This window comes from Cebus imitator, unplaced genomic scaffold (genome assembly GCF_001604975.1).
Source record: "Cebus imitator isolate Cc_AM_T3 unplaced genomic scaffold, Cebus_imitator-1.0 Scaffold24, whole genome shotgun sequence".
Classification (NCBI taxonomy): domain Eukaryota; kingdom Metazoa; phylum Chordata; class Mammalia; order Primates; family Cebidae; genus Cebus; species Cebus imitator.
In genome coordinates, this window is record NW_016107339.1 from 1,906,847 (window position 1) to 1,929,300 (window position 22,454).

The following is a 22,454-nucleotide window of genomic DNA, read 5'->3' on the forward strand; positions in this document are numbered from 1 at the left end:
AGGGCTAGATGCAGTGGTTCACACCTGCAATCCCAACAATTTAGGAGGCCAATGCAGGTGGATTGCTTGAGCCCAGGAGTTCGAAACCAACCTGGGCAACATGGTGAAACGTAATCTCTACAAAAAGTACAAAAAAAGTCACCAAGTGTGGTGATGCACTCTTGTAGTCCAGTTACTTGGAAGGCTGAGGTGGGAGGATCCCTTGAGGTCAGGAGGCGGAGGTACACTGAGAATGCACTACAGCACTCCAGCCTGGGTGACAGAAAGAAACCGTGTCTCAAAAACAAACAAAACAAAAAAAGAACAAAATCAATCATATTATCTGGTTTCAAATAATACTACAGAGCTACAGTAACCAAAACAGCATGGTACTAGCACGGAAACAGACACAGAGACCAATGGAACAGAATAAAGAGCCCAGAAACAAACCCACACTCCGATATGGAACTCATTTTTGACAAAGGTACCAATAACATACACCAGGAAAAAGACAGTCTCTTCAATAAATGATACTGTGAAAACGGAATATCTACATGCAGAAGAATGAAACTAGATCCATATCTCTTGCCATATACAAAAATCAAGTAAAAACATGTGATTAAAGACTTAAATCTAAGAGGTCAAACTATTAAACTACTAAAAGAAAACATCTAGGAAACTTTCCAAGACATTGGTATGGGCAAAGATTTGTTGAGTAATACCCCACAAGTACAGGCAATCAAACCAAAAATGGACAAATGGGATCACATGAAGTTAAAACAATTCTGTGCAGTAATGGAAAATATGAACAAAGTTAAGACGCAACCCACATAATGGGAAAAAAATATTTGCAAACTACCCGTGTGGCAAGGGATTAATCACAAGAATATATAAGGAGCTCACATATCTCTGTAAGAAAAAAATCTAGCAATCCGATTACAACATGGGTGAAAGATTTGAATAGACATTTCTCAAAAAAAGACATAGAAATGGCAAACAGACATATGAAAAGGTATTCAACGTGCCAATCATCAGAGAAATGCAAATCAAAACTACAATGAGATAGCATCTTACCGCAGTTAAAATGGTTTTTATCCAAAACACAGGCAATAACAAATGCTGGTGAGGATGTAGAACCCTCATACTATGTTGGTGGCAATATAAGTTAGTACAACCACTATAAAAAACAGTTTGGAGGTTCCTCAAAAATCTAAAAAACAGAGCTACTCTACGATCCGGCAATCCCCCTCCTAGGTATATACACTAAAGAAATGAAATCAGTATATTAAAGAGGTACCTGCACTCCATGTTTGTTTCATCACTGTTCACAGTAGCCAAGATTTGGAAGAAACCAAGTGTCCATCAACAGATGAATGGATAAAGAAAATACAGTACTTACACATAATGCAGTACTATTCAGATTCAGATCCTGTCATTTGCAACAACATGGACAGAACTTAAGATGACAATTGTCCTTAGGTCCTTAGGTTAAGTGAAACAAGCCAGGTACAGAAAGCCAAACATCGCATGTTTGCACTTATTTGTGAGATATAAAATAAAAAAAAAAATGAAGTCATGGATATAGAGTGTATAAGGATGGTTACTAGAGGCCGGGACGGCTAGAGGGAGATTCAGATGGTTAAGGAGGTGGGGATGGTTAATGGGTACAAAAATAATAGAAAGAATAACTAAGACCTAGTATCTGATAGCACAACAGGGTGACTATTGTGCATACTGATTTAATTGCACATTTTTAAATAACCAAAGAATGTAATTGGATTGTTTATAACACAAAGGATAAATGCTTGAGGTACTGAATACCCCATTTTCCCTAATGTGATTATTATGTACTGCATGCCTGTATCAAAATATCTCATGTATTCCATATATACACCTACTATGTACCCATAAAAATTAAACACTATAAGAAAGATCACTGATCATAGATCACAATATCAGATATAGTAATGCTGAAAAAGTTTGAAATATGAGAATTACCAAAATGTGAGAGACACAAAGTAAGCACATGTTGAAAAACTGGTGCTGACAGGCTTGCTCAATGCAAAATTCCCATAAACCTTCAATTTGTAAAATATACGATATCTGCAAAACACAGCAAAGTGAAGAACAATAAAACAAGGTATGTGTGTGCACACTGCTGAATGGTATTCCATTATACTGTTATACCACACCTGTTTATTCACTTACTTTGTATTGTTTCTGTTTTGATGCTCTTATGAACAGTGCTGGTATAATAAACATTTGAACACAGGTCCTTTGGGGCCAATAAGCCCATGAAAATATGCTCAACAAAATTAGTTATAGAGAAATACAAATTTTAAACTAATGAAATTAACACCTCACACACATGAGAACAATAAATAAAAAGAAAATAAATATTGGTGATATGTGGAGAAACTTGTATACTGTACAAACCCTTGTATATTGCTGGTAGGACTGTTAAATGATACAGATACTTCAGAAAATACTACAGCAATTTCTTCAGAAGTTAAATATATATTTACTGTATAATCCAGCAATCTACTCCTAGGAATCCATCAAGAGGAAATACACACCTATGTCTCATGAAGACCTATGTTCAAATGTTTATACCAGCACTATTTATAGGTGCATCAAAATGAAAATAATACAAAGTGAGTGAATAAAAAAATGTGGTATGATAATACAATGGGATACTATTCAGCAATAAAAAGGAACAAAGTACAGGTACATGCTATAACATGGTTGAACCACAAAAACATTTTATTAAATAAAACAAGCCAGACACAGTCATAAATGTCATGTAGTTACATTTATATGATATGACTGAAAAAGCAAATTTATAGTTATAAGACAAAAAGCTGAATAGTGGTTTTGTGGGAGTGAGATTGTACAGTGACTTTAAATAGCAAAAAAATATATTTTGGGGGATGATAAAAATATTCTAAAATTGGATGGCATTAACAGTTATGCAATTTTATAAACTTATTTAAGATCACTGACTTTTACATTTGAAATAAGTGAATTTTATAGCATAAATTATATATACATATTTACATTAATAAATGTATTCTAAAAATCAATTGTTCTATTTGTTTGAGAGTATTCTGGGGCTATTTTATTCCAAAGATCCATCTGTCTACTGTTTTGTCAATCACATACTGCCTTTTATATCACATACTGCCTTTTATAGTAATTCTTGAAATTAGGCAATGTGAATTCTCTTTTTCAAAACTGTTTTGAATAATCTAGTTCTTTTGCCTTTCCATATGAATTTTAGAATCAGATTGTTATCACCTAAAAAGAACCACTGGAATTTTCATTGGGATTACATTGGCTCTATAGATTAAACTGGACAATTGCCATCTTAACAATATGAAGCCTTCCAAGTCATAAAAACTGTATACAGCTCTACTCTAAATAATAAATTTTAATTTTTAAGTGTTTTACAGTTTTTCACATATACAATTTTCAGATACTTTATTAGATTCAAAATTCTGTTTTTCTCTTTCATTGGTGCTACTGTAAATGGTATTTTTTAAAATACTAAACTCTCTTCACCGCTACTATACAGAAGCAAAATTGAATTTAGTATATTTATCTAGTATTCTGTGGCCCTGCTAAATTCATATGAGTTCTGGAAGTCTGTCATGTTTGTTCTTTCATGATTTCTACAAAGATGATTGTGTATTCTGCAATAAATGACCATTTCTTTCTTTCAGATCTGTATGCTTATATTTTTATAGCCTTACTGCATTCTACAGGACTTGCAATATGATGCTGAAGAGAGAGGCAAGAGAGAACATCCTTGATGATGTTCTTTATGAGAGAAAGCATTTGTCTCTTATCATTAAGCATGATGCTAGCTGTAGGTTTTTTGTAGATACCCCTTAGAGGTTAAGGAAGTTCTCTGTTCTAATACTTAGTTTGCTGAGAGTTTCATCATTGTTCATTTTCTCTGCTGCTTTTTCTCCATATTTTAAGAGGATAATATGGTTTTTCTTCATTTTTCTTCTAATATGGGAAGTTACACTGACCGATTTTCAAATATTGAACTAGCCCTTGTCTACTCAGGTATGACATATTATCCTTTTATGTATCACTAATAGATTTTGCTATTATTTTATTGGCAATTTTTCTAAGTTGATGAGAGATATTACTGTATAGTTTGCTTTTCTAGTACTCTGCTTTTCTGGTTTCAGTATTAGGGTAATGCTGGCATCTTATAAAAATGAGTTGGAATACATTCTAGCCTCTTCTACTTTCTCAAAGTTTTTATTTCTTTATATATATTTTTTTGCAATAACTGGTAGGATGGTAATTAATGGGTCAGTACCAACCTAGAGAGAGGTTTCTAGTGGCATACTTCAGAGCTCTATCCTGAACTTGTTTCGCTTTGTAACTTAACTGAAGTCACAAATAAAAAATGTAGAATATGCTAAACAAACATATTAATGACAAGCTAGAGATTAAAACAAATGTGGTGCATAAAGACGAAATATGAAAAACAACCTCTAACCCATCTCCCTTCCAAGATTTGAGTCCTATGTCATCAGATATCTAACCCACCCACTAGCCCTCACTTTGTAGTCACGTACTGACCCCACAAAGATCACTCCTCCTCATTTTCTGTCACTTTCTCCAAGAACACAGCTGTCTTTATTCTTAGTAATTTCTTCATACACATAGATAATCAACCATTTTTTTGTATCTTTACCTCTTTCCTCTTTTCCAATGTCCTTGTCTACTACCTTCTCTCAGCCACTCTAGAGGTCATATCTTAAATTTTGTGATTGTCAATAACTAAAATCTCTGCATAATCTCAATTTCAAATTGCCTATTCTGAATTCCACCTCCTCTAACCTCTCCAAGTTCATTTCTTTCAGTAACTTAATTCCGGTGATCTTTTGAACTCACCAAGATCATAAGATATCTATTCTCCTATCTAATCACTCACATCTTGAGTCTCTCTATTATTCAGCTTGAATGCTACGATCAGTCAGTATACTACCTCCCACACCCCAACTGCAAGAAGATTTTATCAGTACAGTATACACTTGGCTTCTACCAATGTAATTATCATCTTAGCTGATTTCTTTCTAGAGGTGTACAGCTGTGCCTTATCCAGGTAAGTCGGTACTTGCAGGATGCCTCTACCGGCAGCTATCTGTCTCTCTCCAGGTTCTGGGTCTGTGCATGGGTCTGAAATTTCAACACTCAGGAGTGTTCAAGACAAGCTGTGAACCTGGTTTTGGGTTTTTCATCATTTTACATTTGGGAGTGATCTCTTCCCAGCTCTCTACATCTCTGGTCAGAAATCATAAGTCATCCCAACTACTTACATTTAACTCTATGTATTGTGCTTTTCAAAGTTTGCTAAGTTTACACTTAGGCTCACTCATTCATCAATTGTCCAGCTAAAGCTGACCACCTTGCATGCATTGGTATCTTCATTCTGCCAAAGTTAAGCAGTTAACTAATGTGTAATCATACAAAATCCCTGACCAAGACAAGCTGACCAAATTACTAACCATAAGTGTGAGTACATGTAGAACACAGAAAAAATATTTCATGATTACATTTGTTTTCCATTAAGTTTAAAGAAATATTTTAGTTTAACAACTTAAGTGTAAAAAGCACCTTGTGTGGGCACACAGAGGATATAGACATAAGTAAGATACAGACTTTGCATCTTTTTTCAGTAATAATTTCTTACAGAGCAGCAATCCCCAACCTTTTTGGCCCCAGAAATTGGTTTCATGGAATACAATTTTTCCATGGACAGGGGCACGGGGATGGTTTCAGGATTAAACTGTTCCACCTCAGATCACCAGGCATTAGATTCTCATAAGGAACACGCAACCCAGATCCCTCACATGCTCAGTGTTCAGGCTGCTATGAGAATCTAATGCTGCTGCTGATCAAACAGGAGGGAGAGCTCCAGTGGTAATGCTCACCTGTCTGTCACTCACCTCTGGCTATGTGATCCGATTCCTAATAGGCCACCGCCAGTAGCCAGCCACTGCCTGGGGGCTGGTGACCCCGGTTATAGAGAATACATCGAACATTCAAAAATGATACTGTAGAGCATACTTAATAGATATTGCACCATTACATATTTTTAGGGAGAGTTTTAAGGTCTAGGTTAATGGCTGAGTGAGGGGCTGGTAGAGCAGTGCTCATTTGTAGTCCCAGCTACTCAGGAGGCTGAGATGGGAGGAATGCCTGAGCCCAGGAGTTCAGGGCCAGCCTGAGCAACATTAGTAAACCAACCTCTTAATTAAAAAAAAAAAAAAAAAGATTTACAGTCTGAGTTCATGACTATTAGCCGGTAACAGATAAATGAATTGCTCATAACACATAGATGATTTTGAAGGCACAATGCCTTAGAAAAAAATAGGGTTTTCCTTGCAAATTTGACCCTATGCTTTACAGCAAATAGCAGACAAGGACAGATGAAAATAAAAATTCAGCAGGATCTATCTGGCTACATTATATGACACGAGTATACTACATGAAGATAGGCTTCATGGAACATTGTCTACTTAGTATTTGTATCTCTAGCACTCTGATGTTAAGTACCTAGTCTCTGTATCCTAAAGGGTAAATGTTTCAGTGCGCCATATTTCACTGATACTTCAACCCAATTCTGTTTATATAAAAATTAAAGTATATATGCCAAATACATTGTATGATTACACATTAGTTAACTGCTTAACTTTTAATGAATGTGTTATGGGGATCCAAAAAAAATGTGAGGAGAATTAGATATTCATGAGAACCTAACCTGTATGGTCTTTACATGTAAGAAAAGCTAACTGGGAATTCAGTTTCAGAAAATAAACTGATAAGGAAAATGCCAATAAGATGGGGTCAGAAGAATTTCACTTTAATGGCTTCAAATTCCTCTAGCTTTATGCATTCATCCTTCCACATCTTTGGAGATGAATGATGAGAACACTGTGGCTTTCTAAAACAATTGCTACTTCTATAGCTAACACTCAAATTTATGTTGCACAAATTTACTCCTTTCCAATTCTAGCCACTCCTCCTTCAGTTTTCCTCGGAGTATGTTAGTACCAGATTTAGAAGCCACTCCTCCTTCAGTTTTCCTCTATGTTAGTATCACTGATTACATTATAGTGAACTTCTTGATCTGGCCTCTCAGCCATTTTTTTACTCTAACATGATCATTTCTATTATGTTATTTTACACACATCTTATAATTTGACTCAAGAGTCAAATTTGACTATTTTCAAAAATATTTTTCAAATTTTTCAGCTCTTAGCGCATAGGCCCACTATCCAGACAAAAAACTGATGTAACACTTCAATGCCAAGCTCACATGGTTATGAAGGTTCAAATAAAAGATATTGCATAGAAATGTTGGAAATTATACAACAATAAAAATTAACTTCAATAGAATAGTGGGTCAGAGAGATTGTTATACTAACACATGTAAGATTCAATCTTTTGATAAAAAAGCACTATATTTAGAGTTATAAAAAGCTCAGAGAACTGGAAACAGAAATGCAGTCTACGATAGATTATTCAGACTAATATAGAAGTCTTGGCACGAATAATAAGATAACTGTGGATGATCCACAGAACAGTTGGATTATGCACCACAATATGCAAATCAGATAACTATTTATGATAATTATTAAAATGTTAACTTGCAAATAAAGCACAGAAAATAACATCCTACTGTAAGTTGATTCCAGCAAAGTATAGGACAAGTCAGTATAATTAGGTAGCTTATGGTATGTATTACTCTCAGGTATGTTAATATGAATGCAATAATGCAAGCACAGTTTAACATTTTCAGTTAGGATAATTGTTCATGTTTTCTATACACATACATATATGAATGTGCACACACACCTCTGGTTGGAAGTCTCCTTTCTGTACATTTCCAACAAGTTTTGTTCATGTGTACTTATGTATATACTGTGGGCTTCACTCAAATCCAAGACTTTGAAGATTTCTGTCATTTACTCACTTCAATATCTGATAGTTACTGAGTATGCTGCAGATTTATGATCTATAATACTTTAAGCTACTTATATTACTCTTCATTTGCAAAGCCATCACTCCATTCACTGGCTTCATAACCTAACCCACAGATTTTGACTTCTTAGAATTTAAAAAATAAACACCAGAATAATCTTCATATAAATAATCATGTTTGCCAAGGAGGCAGAGATCAAGGGCTTGCAGTACTGTGTATAAATTTGTCTGTCTCTCTTTCTGTGTGTGTGCATGTGTGTGTTTAACCTGATTACTAATTCAAATCTAAATTCCCAACCAAAGAATCAAATGTCCTTGAGAACTGGTCTCCCATCCCACTTGCAGTAAGTCCAATGTTCTAGAAGGGACATTGGCTCTCATTCCATCTACCACCTAATTTTATACCATCACTTTAATTTCTCCTCCCTATCTATGCCTTAAATTTCTGCTTTATTGATTCTGTCCTTTACTACTTCTAAGAGACTTTTCACGTCTGCTATCAAATTTTAATGTCTTATCATTTTCTCTCACTGATTCCTTCTATATCTTTTCCAGTATCTCAGGCAAACTTCAACTCAGTCTTTTTAACACTGTTCTTACTTTGTTTAAAAAAAAAATTTTTTTTCTTATGGTAAATTATTTAAAATTTTAATAAAATTTACTTATTTTTCCTAGGTTTAAATCTTTTAAAAAATATGTCTTTCTTCTTTCTCCTCAGAAAAATGTTCCCCTTATTTTATACTTCGAGTCGTGCTTTTTGTTTGACCATTCATTCTTAAAGTCAGCTCTGCTCTTTTGTAAAAAATTAGAAGAGAAGAAGATATAGTACCACATTAATTTCTTGGTTTCCTTCACTGCCCAAAAACTATATTTAAATCTTTCAGATCTTAATTATTATTTTCCTTTTTTGGAGCCAGGGTCTCACTGTCACCAAGGCTCGAGTGCAATGGTGTGGTCTCAGCTCACTGAAGCCTCTAACTCCCAGGCTCAAGAGATCCTCTCCCATCTCAGTCTCCTGAATAGCTAGGACAGGTATGGGTCACCACACCCAGCTAATTTTTATTTTTGTAGAGATGGAGGTCTCACTGTGTTGCCTAGGCTAGTCTTGATCTCCTAAGATCAAGTGATCCTCCTGCCTCACCCTCCCAAAATGCTGGCATTACAAGCATGAGCCACTGTGCCCAGACCTCAAGTTTCTAATATTAGTTGTAATTTACTTACTGTGGCTCTAAAGGTAAAAGGAAAGTTCACTTGGGTTCCTTCCACTAAAAATGCTGGCATTACAGGCATGAGCCACTGTGCCCAGACCTCAAGTTTCTAATATTAGTTGTAATTTACTTACTGTGGCTCTAAAGGTAAAAGGAAAGTTCACTTGGGTTCCTTCCACTACTTGCTTTCTATACAGAATAACAAAAAATACTGTATGAGCTGAAGCAGATCTTCTCTTTTGGACTATACCAATGAAAATGCAAGACCAGATAGCATAGATCCATCCTATGGATCTTCCTGGTATTGTTTCTTATTTCTGAATCAAATGTGCCATGACTTATCTTCTTTTACTTTGATCATATTACATTATCAGGAACTTTACTTCTAAATAAAATAAGGTACTAATGGGTGAACAGTTGGGGGTAAGGGGTCTGTGTAGTCATGAAGTAGTTCACTATATCAGAAAGCAACTCCCTCAGAGGATAAAACAGCTTTCTTTCCCGAAAGGTGTAGAATTTCAAAGGTGCAGACATGCAGTGGAATTAAAAAGAAAAACAAAAAATAATGTTTAAGAAAACTTCCTTCCATCATTACATCCTGCTCTATTACTATTCTGCATCTAAGTTCTATTTGCATTTTAGTTTGCAGAAGCTCTTCCTGGTATCTGGAATATTACTGATAAATATTCTGGATTATATCAATTCTTAATATTGCATCTCTGTTTCTACAAGCATTCTGACAGTAGCATGAGAAAGCATGGACTAGGTATCAAAAGCTGGCTCACTCGTTAACTTGCTGGTATTTATTTGCCTACTTCTGGGTTCCATTGCATTGAACACTATAGTCCATCATCTCAAGCTCTCATTATCTAAGACCCTATGTTTCTGGCTTCTCTGGTCATTAGTTATAGTTTGCAAGTCAGTAGTCAACCTTGGGGAGACCTCACTGTTTGTTCCACAAATGAGGACTAGGATTAAGGTGAAGTGAGTAAGGAAAATCAGGTGCTTATCTTGGGCATACCACTTAAGGGGATGCCCCAAACTGAGTAATTAACATAAAAATATTTAAATGTAATATTTTTAAAAATTAAATGATTCCAAAAGATCCATGATTAACAAAATATCAAAATTTTAAATGAATACAAAATTTAATATTGCCATATCAAGCCGTATTGGAACCCAAGGCTAAGGAAAAGTCAGTAATAATGATCTTTTCATTTGCCTCATCCCAGTTTTGGCCCTGAAACAAATATATAAACAACTATACTTCCCAGCCACTCATCTCTGCCCTCATCATCGCAGAATGCAGAATGTGGCCTGCTAACAGGGATACAAAATTTCATGTAATCGTATCTCTTCTCACAGCTGTTGATTATTAATTTTATTCATACAATATTTTTCATGTTCCCAATCTATACTAGCATCCCTTATCCTTAATAAACAAACTAAAATCAAGGTCATCAGATAAGAGTTGCTGGTTTTCACAACTAATTACTCCACCTCAAACCAAGATGCCACCACATGCTTAAAGCTCAAAACTTCTCTAAATATATATGAATTTTATCTGCTTTCCCACTATCTCACAGGAAGAGAGGTCTGTCATAATTTCCTAGTTTATTATCTCCTTTCTCCTTTATTCAGAGAAATACTGTAACAATTTCTTTTATGTAAACTTCAAATCTTTCCTCATTGTTGATTCCTTCACATTTCAATAGAAATTGGTCATACAGCCCTAGAAATTCTTCCTAAAACTAGTCTATAACTTTATTTAACTTACTTTACCACCGCTACAACCATGATGTACTGAATACCGTTTCCATTTTATCATTTGCCACTTTACTGTTTTTACCCCACCATGTGATTAAAACCATGCATAAATCATCTATTTTCTCATCTGTATCCTTTTTCTATTACCAGTATTATGTGATTCTTTCTGAAGAAGTCCTCGTGAAGTATCTGAAAACTACAATTATTTTTGTGTGGGCCCATGAGCTAAGAATAGGTTCTATATTTTAAAAAAAATTTTTTAAAGATCAAAAAAAGAATATTCTGTGACACATGAAAATTATATAAAATTCGTATTTTAGTGATCATAAAGTTCACCAGTAGAAGATAATGTTGCCTCACCAGATAAAGAAAAGGCTCTGTTAGCCACAGCAATGACCACTTCTTCTCTAATGTCCAACAGGTAGTTTGCTGTGCAAAGAAAAGATGTGAAAAAAAAAATTATTCTACTAGTTGATAAAAGAAACCAGCTGAGGAATAAAGCCTGATTGTTCACTTTTTAAAATCACACCCTCAGCATGGGCCCAGTAGAATGGCTCCCACAAAGAAGTGTCACAAGAAGAAGGGTCGTTCTGCCATTAATGAGGTGGTGACCTGAGCATACAATCAACATTTACAAGAGCATCCATGGCATGGGCTTCAGGAAGCATACCCATCAGGCACTCAAAGAGATTTGGAAATCTGTCATGAAGCAGAGTGGAACTCCAGATGTGTGCACTCATAGCAGGCTGAACAAAACTGTCTGGGCCAAAGGAAAAAGGAATGTGTCAAGCCAAAGGAATAGGAATAAGGAATGTGCCACACCATATCCATGTGTGCCTATCCAGAAAACATAGTAAGGATGAAGATCCACCAAACAAGTTCTATACTCTGGTTACCTATGCACCTGTTACTACTTTCAAAAATCTACAGGCAGTCATTCTGGGTGAGAACTAACTGCTGACATCAAATACATCAAATAAAGTTATAAAATCACAAAAATTCAACATAAAAATAAAAACAAAAAATAGAAAAATCACACCTCATCCTCAGAAAAGAAAACTGACTCTTTCACCTTCCATAAACATATACACACTTCTTTTCAATTTGTTTATACACTTATAAATGTGAGTAAAGTGATGCTTCCTGCTATTGCAAACAGGGTTTATGTGTTGCTCTCCAAACAGTTCAAATGGTTTTATTATCATAACCTGAGAAATATTTTAAGAAGCAATGGATCCTGTTGTGTAACTAGTAAGAGAAGGAAAGGCTCATTATCAAATATACCCAAATTCACGTTTTTTTGGCAGCTATTTTCCAGTTTACATTAAGGTAAATACCAAACACACTCAGTTCAGCAGAGAAATTCCTGGAGGCACATATTTTTAGCCAAATCCTTCTGCTAGGCCCACTAGGACATGATGTTATTTCAACTCAGCTATTGTGCAAAATTGAGTCACCTTAGAATTGATATGGACAACTGATGCACTCTCTACATTTTCCTGTTACAATGATTCCTGCCATCTTCTGCAGCATGAAATTCTGGGGTATCAGTACTTACTTAGGAACGTAGACTGTTTCTTGAAAAACATTTCTCCTCTGCTTAGAAATATTGCTATAGTCACGCCCATGCAAGAACACATCCCAGTAAGAATACAAGTCAGTATTTTCATATGTCATGATGAAATGCTACAGCCTTGACATACGCATTTTGCTAGCTAAAATAGGAGTCAGTTCAATTAGTAAAAACTTAGCTTCTGCTATGTGCCTAGATGAAATGCCTCTGCTTTCAAAGAAAAGAAACATTTAAGAGAGGAAAATAGATGAGTAGCATAAAGGATATCTACACAACAGCTTCCTAAACTGAGAGCCATATAGCTTGTCTCAGGTAGTTAAGACAGCCAATGTGTAAGAAAGCACATCTAAAGCAATCTTCAGGCACACTTACGATTATTTCATGTCTATTTCTCTTTTCTACTTACTTATTTCCTCTTTTCCCTCACTCCGTGAAACTGATGGACTTTAGCTAGTATATTAGTCCCCGATGTCATTTGGGTTGGGAGATACTTATCCAACAGATAGGCTGACCATAAATTCCTTTAAGGATTCTTTTTTTCTCTCTTCATGTCAAGTTAGACTACTAGACAAGATATTCCTATAGAAGTAAAGTGTCCTTGATTTCACTGGCTTACACCTTATATACAAAATTACATTTTTTTTTTTTTTAGTAATTATTTTTATCAAAGGTGACTCAAGTAGTCCATCTTCAACAAGAATATTACCTTACTCAAAAAATCAGGATTGATAACTTTATCACAATTAAATTTAAAAGTTTATAATAAAAACAGGATGAAGAATAATTTGAAAAGTGAAATTTTGAAAGATCCAATAAATATTTAGTATTTCCTAAAATAAAACAATAATACTAAAAAAGAAAACGCAAAATAGTATTCACCTTTAATTACTAATAGTGGATATGACAACTGATTTTTATGTCTACACTTTTTTTCAGAAACCCATCAAGACTTCTCTTCCCCAATATTTTATGAGAAAATTATAAATGTTTTGCTTTTCTATAAAGTGTACACTAAGCATATTCTGTTATCATTCTAGGTCTGATCCTTCATCCCATTTTTCAGTGTCTTTCTGATTTTATCAAGCAGAATGCTAACTATAAAGTCCACCTAATTAGGGCCCAGCTTCTGCCAGACCTTCTTACCCATTTGAAACACCAAGCAAACAGTTCCAAGGTCCAGGTTCAATATAGACCTAAAAACACCCTGTATGCCTCCTGTTCTTCTTCCTCTTTTTGGCTACAAGTGGCCAAAATGGTCAGACACAAAAAAGTTACATTTACTCAAAACTACAAAATGATGAATAATTAGACAATATTTTGGTCGGGCTCAGTGGCTCACACAGGTTAAGGCAGCTAAGGTGGGCAGATCACATGAGGCCATCTCAACTAAAAATACAAAAAAAAAAAAAAAAAAAAAAAAAAAAAAAAAAAAAAAATTAACCAAGCATGGTGGTGCACTCTTGGAATCCCAGCTACTTGGGAGACTGAGACACCAGAATTACTCAGACAAGAGAACTGCTCGAACCTGAGAGGCAGAAGTTGCCGTGAGCCAAGGTCGTGCCACTGCACTCCAGCCTAGGAAATGGGGACGTTCCCTAGTTACCATGACAACTCCCCTTCCCCAAATATCTTCATGTGTTTCCAAATGCTTTGGGAGTCAAAAAAGATTCTAATAGAATCTGACTCCAAGTGATGAAAAGAGACTAAAGAAAGAATCACGTTAAAAGAAAGTATACACTTTGAATAAGCAGCATAAAATAATGAAGTGTCAAAATGCAAAAGATATAAAGGGAAGAATGACCAAAGATCAGAGGAATCCAGTAAGCAGGACCACCACAGATGGCAATTCAGTCAACCTGAATCTAGTTTATAGACATTTAGGAACACTAAAAAGAGTCTAACATCAGTTGAAGATTAGAAAGGATAAAATGGTTACATTACCTTATGCCTGCTTGACCTGCAGAACATGTTTGGCAGCTCTTACCCTAGGACCTTTATACTTGCCATTTCCTCAGTTTAGGATGGCCTTGCCCCAAAACTTAGACGGTTCACTACTTTATCTCCCTTAAGTATTAGCTTAATTGTTTTTCAGTAAGAACTGCTCTGATATTTAATTCTGCAACCTTCTAACTTATAACATACTATAATTTCCCTTATATTGCAATATTTGTTTCCTTTTTCTAAAGCAATTACTACTTTCAAAGATACCATTTAATTTTTTATTATATTTACTTTCTCCCTCTGTTAGAATGCAAGCTCCATGAAGGCAGGGACCTTTGTTATGTTCAGTGATGTATTCCAAGCACCTAGAACACAGCTGTTGAACTTAGAACTCCTAATGCTCAGTAATCATCAACCATGATCTACAGAACGATGAATATAGGCTGTAGAGAATCCAGTCCTGCCTCACCAAATCAAAAACATGATTCCTTTGAAACTACACACTGTTTCATAATGTTAAACTGATGATATTCCTTTTCGTTTACTATTTTATTATCAATGGGAGACAAGAAAATATTTCCCAAATAGAAGTGGCCACTAACTAATCTCATAATGCCTTCAGTTGGCAAATCTCTAGACCCTCCACAGGACTCATGCTTCAGACTCTGCACCAGGAAATCAAAAACCACATTTCTTCTTCCATTTACCTGAAATGACTTGAACCTGGAGAGGGGCATTAATATTTCCCAAAGGCATTTGGTTGCTGAGAGGCATGAACACAAAACTGGAGTCTCCCTGGGTATCTGATTAGCATTTGAACATGCACTTTCTAATACAGCTCTACAATAGTCCCTGAATACTGATTTAGAAGGACTAAAGTACTAAGAATTGGAAAAAAATTATTAAAAAGATATATTTTAATTATAGACTATCAAAGCAGTAGTATGAAATCAGCAAATAAATAGAAACTGCATTGTTAGGAGCTAAATGTAGAAAAAGATGGTATGAAGTATTACTAAGGGAGCCAGAATAATCTGTTAAGTCACATCTTTATTTCTAAAAGAAATTTCTTATGACAATACATCTTTTTACAACGTAAAAACAGAAATTTCCCAAAGATTCTTACCCTGTTTCTAGCAACAAATATATAGCCACTTATTCACATATTCCACCATTTACTTTACGTGAGGGCCATCCAGCCTGTAGACAATTCAATTAATCTTACAAGTGACATGCACAAGAAAAAAAAAAAAAAAAACAGATGTGGCATTAAGATTTACAAAGTTATTGAAACTTTTTAACAAGTAAAACGCACTTTTACTTAGCTACACCAGAATGAGGAATAAAGGGGTTTACATATGTTCCAATTCTAAACCTATCAATCAAACCCATGTTATTCCTTTGGGAGCTTATTTACATGCATATTTATCAGCCTCACATGCTAATTCCCTGCTGTTTTATGCCTGCAAGGCATGTTTATGAGTCATAATTGTTGATCTCATTTGATGTATTTCACTGAAGGAAGACATTATTCAGTTATGTGGCCTAATGTCAATGAGTTACGATGACCTGATCTTCCAAATGCAACTTGCTCTTTAATTTTTATTAGGATACATAACTTATTGCACAGGAAAAGCAGTACACACTAAAATAAAAGAATAAATGTTTTACATAAAGAATTTAGTTAATCATCTCATTTTGATCCACCTCACTCCTTCACATTTAATCTAAAATGTGGCTATAAAATAAGCTGTGTCTCTTATTCAGTCACTTATTCCCCTACACTCCTACACTGTGCCCTTAGCTTCATAATCTGTCACCATAGTCTAACTTTGCAGACATTCTTCCAAGTTCAAGGAAAAAAACATATGTTCATTTATTCTACTCTCATATTCCTTTACTAGTTTTTCCCCTTAGTCAAGACCCAGTGACTATTTTTAGGCTGTCCTACAAAATCTGGCTAAGAAAGCTATTTTCTTCAACTCACTTAAACATTATTTCAGGCATGAAATCTTCCTAAAATAGGTAATTTGGGTGAGGGTAACGATTTCTGCATTCATCCAATCCCTTAGAAAACATAAAGCACCCACTGTTTATATCAAAGCATTACCAATTATTTTAAAAAGTAAAAAACACTATATGCGAAGTATAACAATATAATTAGTGGTAGTATCAGGAGAGCACACCCTAAGAATTTCTGTTATTGAGAAATAGAAATGGAATATAATGCAGTATACCTAATAAATCAATCTATACTGGTGTTGTAAAGAGCTTTAGAATAATGGAGTGACTTAGATGATTATAAAATGTATGTATTAATATCACAAGGGCCTTCTGCACTACTGTGAGAAATGTGAATTAAAAATAAGATTTCTGGCTGGACAAGGTGGCTCATGCCTGTAATCTCAGCCCTTTGGGAGGCTGAGGTGGGCGGATCACAATGTGAGGAGATGAAGGCCATCCTGGCCAATGTGGTGAAACCCCATCTTTACTAAAAATACAACAAAATCAGCCAGGCATGGTGGCGGGCACCTGTAGTCCCAGCTACTCGGGAGGCTGAGGGAGGAGAATCGCTTGAACCCAGACAAGGAGGTTGCAGTGAGCTGAGATTGCACCACTGCACTCCAGCCTGGACAAAAAAGTGAGACTCTGTCTCAAAAAAAAAAAAAAAAAAACCACGTTATTTTTATGGCATGAACTTCTGCAAGGAAAAAGGCTTACGCTTTCCCCTGCCCAGCACATTTTGGATGTGAATGACTATATCACACTACTAAAATACAGGTAACACTGTAAAGGGTTACTACACTGAGTTCAATATGCACCATCACTCCACAGTGAGAGCAGAAGAACGCGAAGCCTAACATCACTTTTCTGCTAGGTGACCACACACCACCTAAATGATAGCTAGATGGAATCACAGCCCAGAAATTTAAGTATTAGGAGACAGGCAAACTGGGCACATAGATAAACAGAGCACAGTAGTCATTCTCTGTTCTCTTGATCTATACATAAAGAATTAACACTACAAGGAATCATATTCTTAACATGTATTTGAAAGTGTTTTTGTAGCAGGATTAAAATCCAAGAAGGTAATAAAATGGTATTAGTATTAATATTTTTACGGTATTATGCTTAATTTTTTTAAATGTTTGGGACAAGCAATAAATTAAAAAACAGATTTTAGAAAAAAAAATCATAATCTTAAAAACCTGTGAAAGATACCACTTAGCTTTCCTCTTGCCTACTATTTGTAAAAGATGTAGGAAAGGTAACAAATAATAATACTATATAAACAGCATATTAAAAAATCAAAATAAGCCAGTTGATTCAGTATATGTATGCACAATACCATGTAATTTAAAATGTATTTTATTGCATTAGAAACTACATGTATTTTTCAACCTATGGAAACTGATTTCCAAAAATTGAAAAAAAAGAAAGAAACTACATGTATTAATATAATTTCATTTCCTTTCTACTAAAGAGATAAAAAGCATCAAATTACACATTTACTGCAGGAGGCAGTCAAAGTATAAGCAGAGTTACCACATGATAAAATCTACCCTTTAACATACTAAAATAGCAAAACTATATTAACAGGACACACTAAATAAATGGTAACAGTTTCAGGAGATTATGAGTTTTTCAATGTTCTTCTCATTGTTATTTAGAGGAATAGTAAATCACTAATGCAGTATATTATTTAAAAACATTAAGGTTTTATGAAAGAAGATTTTTTTTTTTGAGACTGAGTCTCACTCTGTTGCCCAGGCTGAAGTGCAGTGGCACAATCTCAGCTCACTGCAACCTCCGCCACCGGGTTCAAGCGATTCTCCTGCCTCAGCCTCCTGAATAGTTGGGACTACAGGCATGCGCCACCATGCCCAGCTAATTTTTGTATTTTTAGTAGAGACGGGGTTTCACCATGTTGGCCAGGATGGTCTTGATCTCTTGACCTCGTGATCTGCCTGCCTTGGCCTCCCAAAGTGCTGGGATTACAGACATAAGCCACCACGCCTGGCCCGAAAGGAGATTTTTTACTACATGAGTAAGGGCTTTTTTACTTCATATCTTTTCAATTAGGCCTTTCTTGCTGTTCTAACTAAAAATGGTAACACCCTCCTTAATTCATTTCCTAGCCTTTTCCCAGGCTTTGTATTTCTCGAAGCACTTATCCCTATGAAACTGGATATATTTTACATACTAATCTTGCTTACTCTAAATTTTCACTAGAATTGTAACCTTTAAGACAAATGCTATTGTTTTGTTTATACCTGTAATTCTCAGCATCTATAACATATCTTGGCAGAGAGTAGGCACTCAAAAAACAGCCACTGAAAGAAGAACTCAATGAATATTAAATCTTACAATAAACATCTGGAGGCAAATAAGTTTAAAAACATATATTTTTACATTAACAACAAAACCAGGATGCTTAAAACAATCTAGTAATGAATGTTTGAGAGCCCTATTACACTCTAAATATTAACATTAATGCCATCAGATTATCTGTGGCTGAGTAATCACAACACCCCAATCCACACTCACTCAGCCATCTTAGTTGAACTACGCAATCCCTGAAATACAATAAAGAGAAAATATACCACAAAGTACTAAAGTCCTTTATCATGAGCTACAAATTTTATCTGAAAAATTTATTTCAACTAAAATGTACAGAATATAAATCAACTAACAGTGGTTTGCATGAAGTGTAAATATCTTGGCCAGGTGCAGTGGCTCATACCTGTAATCTCAATACTTTTGGAGGCCAAGGCAGAAGGATCACTTGAGCCCAGGAGTTTGAGACCAGTCTGGGCAAGACAGTAAGACTCTGTCTCTATTATAACTGTTTTAAAGTGTCAATACCTTGAAAGCATATTTGAATAATCACAGATTGAATAAAAGAAAAATTATCTTGAGCAATTCTGTGTCCCTAATATACCATTTTAAAATATGTGACTTTGATAGATTATAACTTAGCACACTAAGTTATTATAATTTATCAAAAAAAATTCATATACAAATGAACTTGTAAGACTAAAGATTCCCAGAATGTCATAACATTCATCCTTTAAGTATTTTAACTGTATTTCTAAAACTTAAACCTAAAGGAAAATACATAGAGTAGAAAACACTAAGCTCTGGGAGAAAGAGGTTTTTCAACTTGTACTTCTACAAAGAATAAAATTTGAAGGTAGCTCTGTGGATCAACCTACTTAATTTTCTCTCTTCCAATAAGCTAAAAACATGTTCTGGCCACAAGTCAGTAAATAAAATTTGACAAGAATTTAGCTAAGTATAAGGTGAAAATGTCTATGAATAAACAGGTATGTGACTTTTTTATTTTCTAAAACTATTTTTATTTAAAAGTAAACAAAGTAAAATTTTAGTAATAACACGAAATAAATGTGCTTAGCTGAATTTCCTCTTATAATTACATTTACTTCATTCTTTTTATCTGTTTTGTTTTATTTGTTAGTTTTTACTTTACTTTTTATTTTGTTTTATTTGTTTAGTTTTGCTTTTTACCTGTTTATGATGCATAATGCTGGAAAAAACAGTATAGTAATATCCCACAAGGGGGAGGATGAGGACTTTCTAATCCTCACTTTTACACTGTAAGTAACTTTCACATACAAAGTTTCCCTCTAAAATAATTTACTTAACAAGGATTAAACTGACATAAAATTAACAGAGATACAGAGAAAACTTTGAAACAGAAACTATCTTTTAATCTACAAAATATGCACACATCCAAAGTCAGTAATCAAGTTGTAAAAACTGATACTTTTATATAACTTACCATTTGGAAATACAAAATAGACAGTTACATTGGCAAATATTTTCCTAGAATATAAACTACTTACTCATCAAAACAGATTTCTGAGTTATAAACTTAACTGAGATAAACGAGCTTCATCATAAGTTGAGCTTATGTTTGTCCTGACCATCTTATCTTTGTTTTCCTTTGGGCAAAATGGGAAAATCATACCCTGTTTTCTATTTAATTCATTAAAAACGAAATATTACATGATTTATTATAAGTAAAGTTTTCTGTACTAGGTATGAACAACATTAGCAACATTTGAGAGAAAGAATCAATTCTCTATCCATAGGAAAAAAATAAAACTGATATTCAAAAGTAAAAGAAATGAACAGTAACATAGAGAAAACACAAAAATAATAAAGAACTACTCCAACCTTCAGAAGACATAGAGGGTTTCACATAATGAAAAACTTTGCGTTCAACCAATCAACTATGCACATTTAAATCTATTTTAACGCACCATTGACACTGAAAGTAAAAAACAGGCAAGGGCAGGAGAAACACAGACTTTCAGAAAGAAAAAAATTAAAATGAATGTTAATGGACAAGGACACATTAAGACTTACAATATATATTGATAAACTGAATGACAGAAGGATAATACCAATCTGTATTCCCACAAAACCTATATGAAAATATCCAATTCCCTAGACTTCAAGCAATGCCCGGTTGTATTACATTTTTAACCTGACAATGTAGAAGAAGCAAAAAACAAAAAAAACAAACTTGCTTTAAAGTCATTCCTTATATGGCAAATGAGGTCATTCTGCATATAATTAAGCATCTAAAATATTTCTTGAGAATTGCTAGTTTATGTCCTTTGGTAATTTTTTGATTGTGTTCATCTGAATTTTCAGATATTAAAGATATCAAACCCTTCTTTACAAATCTCAAAATGTTAAGAGTAATTTGTGGCTCTACCTTGCCCCCCTCTATTTATGTTCCCAAATCTAACACCATCCATGTGTTAACTTCCCCTCAACCTATATCTTAAGACTACATCTTCCCACAATCACAGACTCATATATCCACCTCCACTAATAAATGTCTAACAGACATCTCAGATGTCACCATATAAGGCAAACAAAAATTTTTATTTCTCCTCCCCACTCACTCCCTTCAAATTCAATTTTTCATCAATTTTCCAACACTTTATTAAATGGTATCAACTCTCTAGTCAGTTGCCCAATGCCAAAAACCTAGGAATTTTTCTAGATGAATCTTTTACCTCACCATCCTGCAATCAATTGATCAACAAGTAGTTTTCTCTACCCTACATCAAAATTATATCCTGTTCTGTTGAATTATCTTTATTTCCACTAGTTCTCCTCCCAATCTAAATCCACTATCACCTCTCTCCTGAGAATTGCATTCCCAGCCAGAAATTGAAGAAACTCTTTGCACTGCGGAAGCACATTTGGACTGTTTCCAGTTTTGTTATTACAAACAATATTCTTATACACAATTCTTTACGTAGACATGCAATAGTTACCTTGTGTTCCTGGGGTATGGTCATATTCAATTGCTTTGTAATGCCAAATTATTTCCAAAATGTTTGAACCAACTGAACTCCTATCAGCAATGTAGCAGAGCTCACATTTCTTCACATGGTGGCAAACTCATGGTATTTAATTTTTACCAATCTAGAAGGTATCACAATGTTATCTAACAAGGACTTTAAATTCTTCATAAATATATGGCTGTTGTATGGTTCCTTTACTACAAAATACAGGCCTATTTCATGCCATTTTCTTATTAATTCGTAAGAATTCTTCATACCTCCTGGATGCTAAATTTTTAAGTTTTGTTATTATCTTTTCTCAGACTGTGGTTTGTATTTTCACTCTCTGTTTACAGTGTCGTAATAGTTTTTGATTTTGCAATAATTCTATATATATTTTTACTTTTTCGTGTTTTAAATTATATTTTCTTCTAGAAGTTCTATAGTTTTGCTTTACACGTTTAAGTTTTTGATTTAGGAGAATTTGGTATTGTCAATAAGATGTGAGAAAATAATTCATTTTTGTTTTCCACCCAAATGAAAAATCAGTTGTCTGCAGCACGGCTTAATGACGATGCCATTCCTTCACCACTGCTCTGCAATGCCAGCTGTCACATTTGGTTTTCATATGTTTGGGTCTATCTGCTT

General features: G+C 34.6%; 1 protein-coding gene across 10 annotated transcripts in view; it reads right to left on the reverse strand.

Annotated features, from left to right (window-relative positions):
- TBC1D5 (TBC1 domain family member 5) overlaps positions 1–22,454 on the reverse strand; it is a 553,318-nt gene that overhangs the window by 288,454 nt on the left and 242,410 nt on the right. For 4 of the 10 annotated variants that reach the window (XM_037736376.1, XM_037736379.1, XM_037736377.1 and 1 more), the window contains one exon: positions 11,325–11,393. The exons of the other annotated variants lie outside the window; for them this stretch is intronic. In XM_037736376.1, the coding sequence (XP_037592304.1) occupies positions 11,325–11,393 (69 nt within the window). The remainder of the gene's footprint in view (positions 1–11,324; positions 11,394–22,454) is intronic. 10 annotated transcript variants of the gene reach the window in all.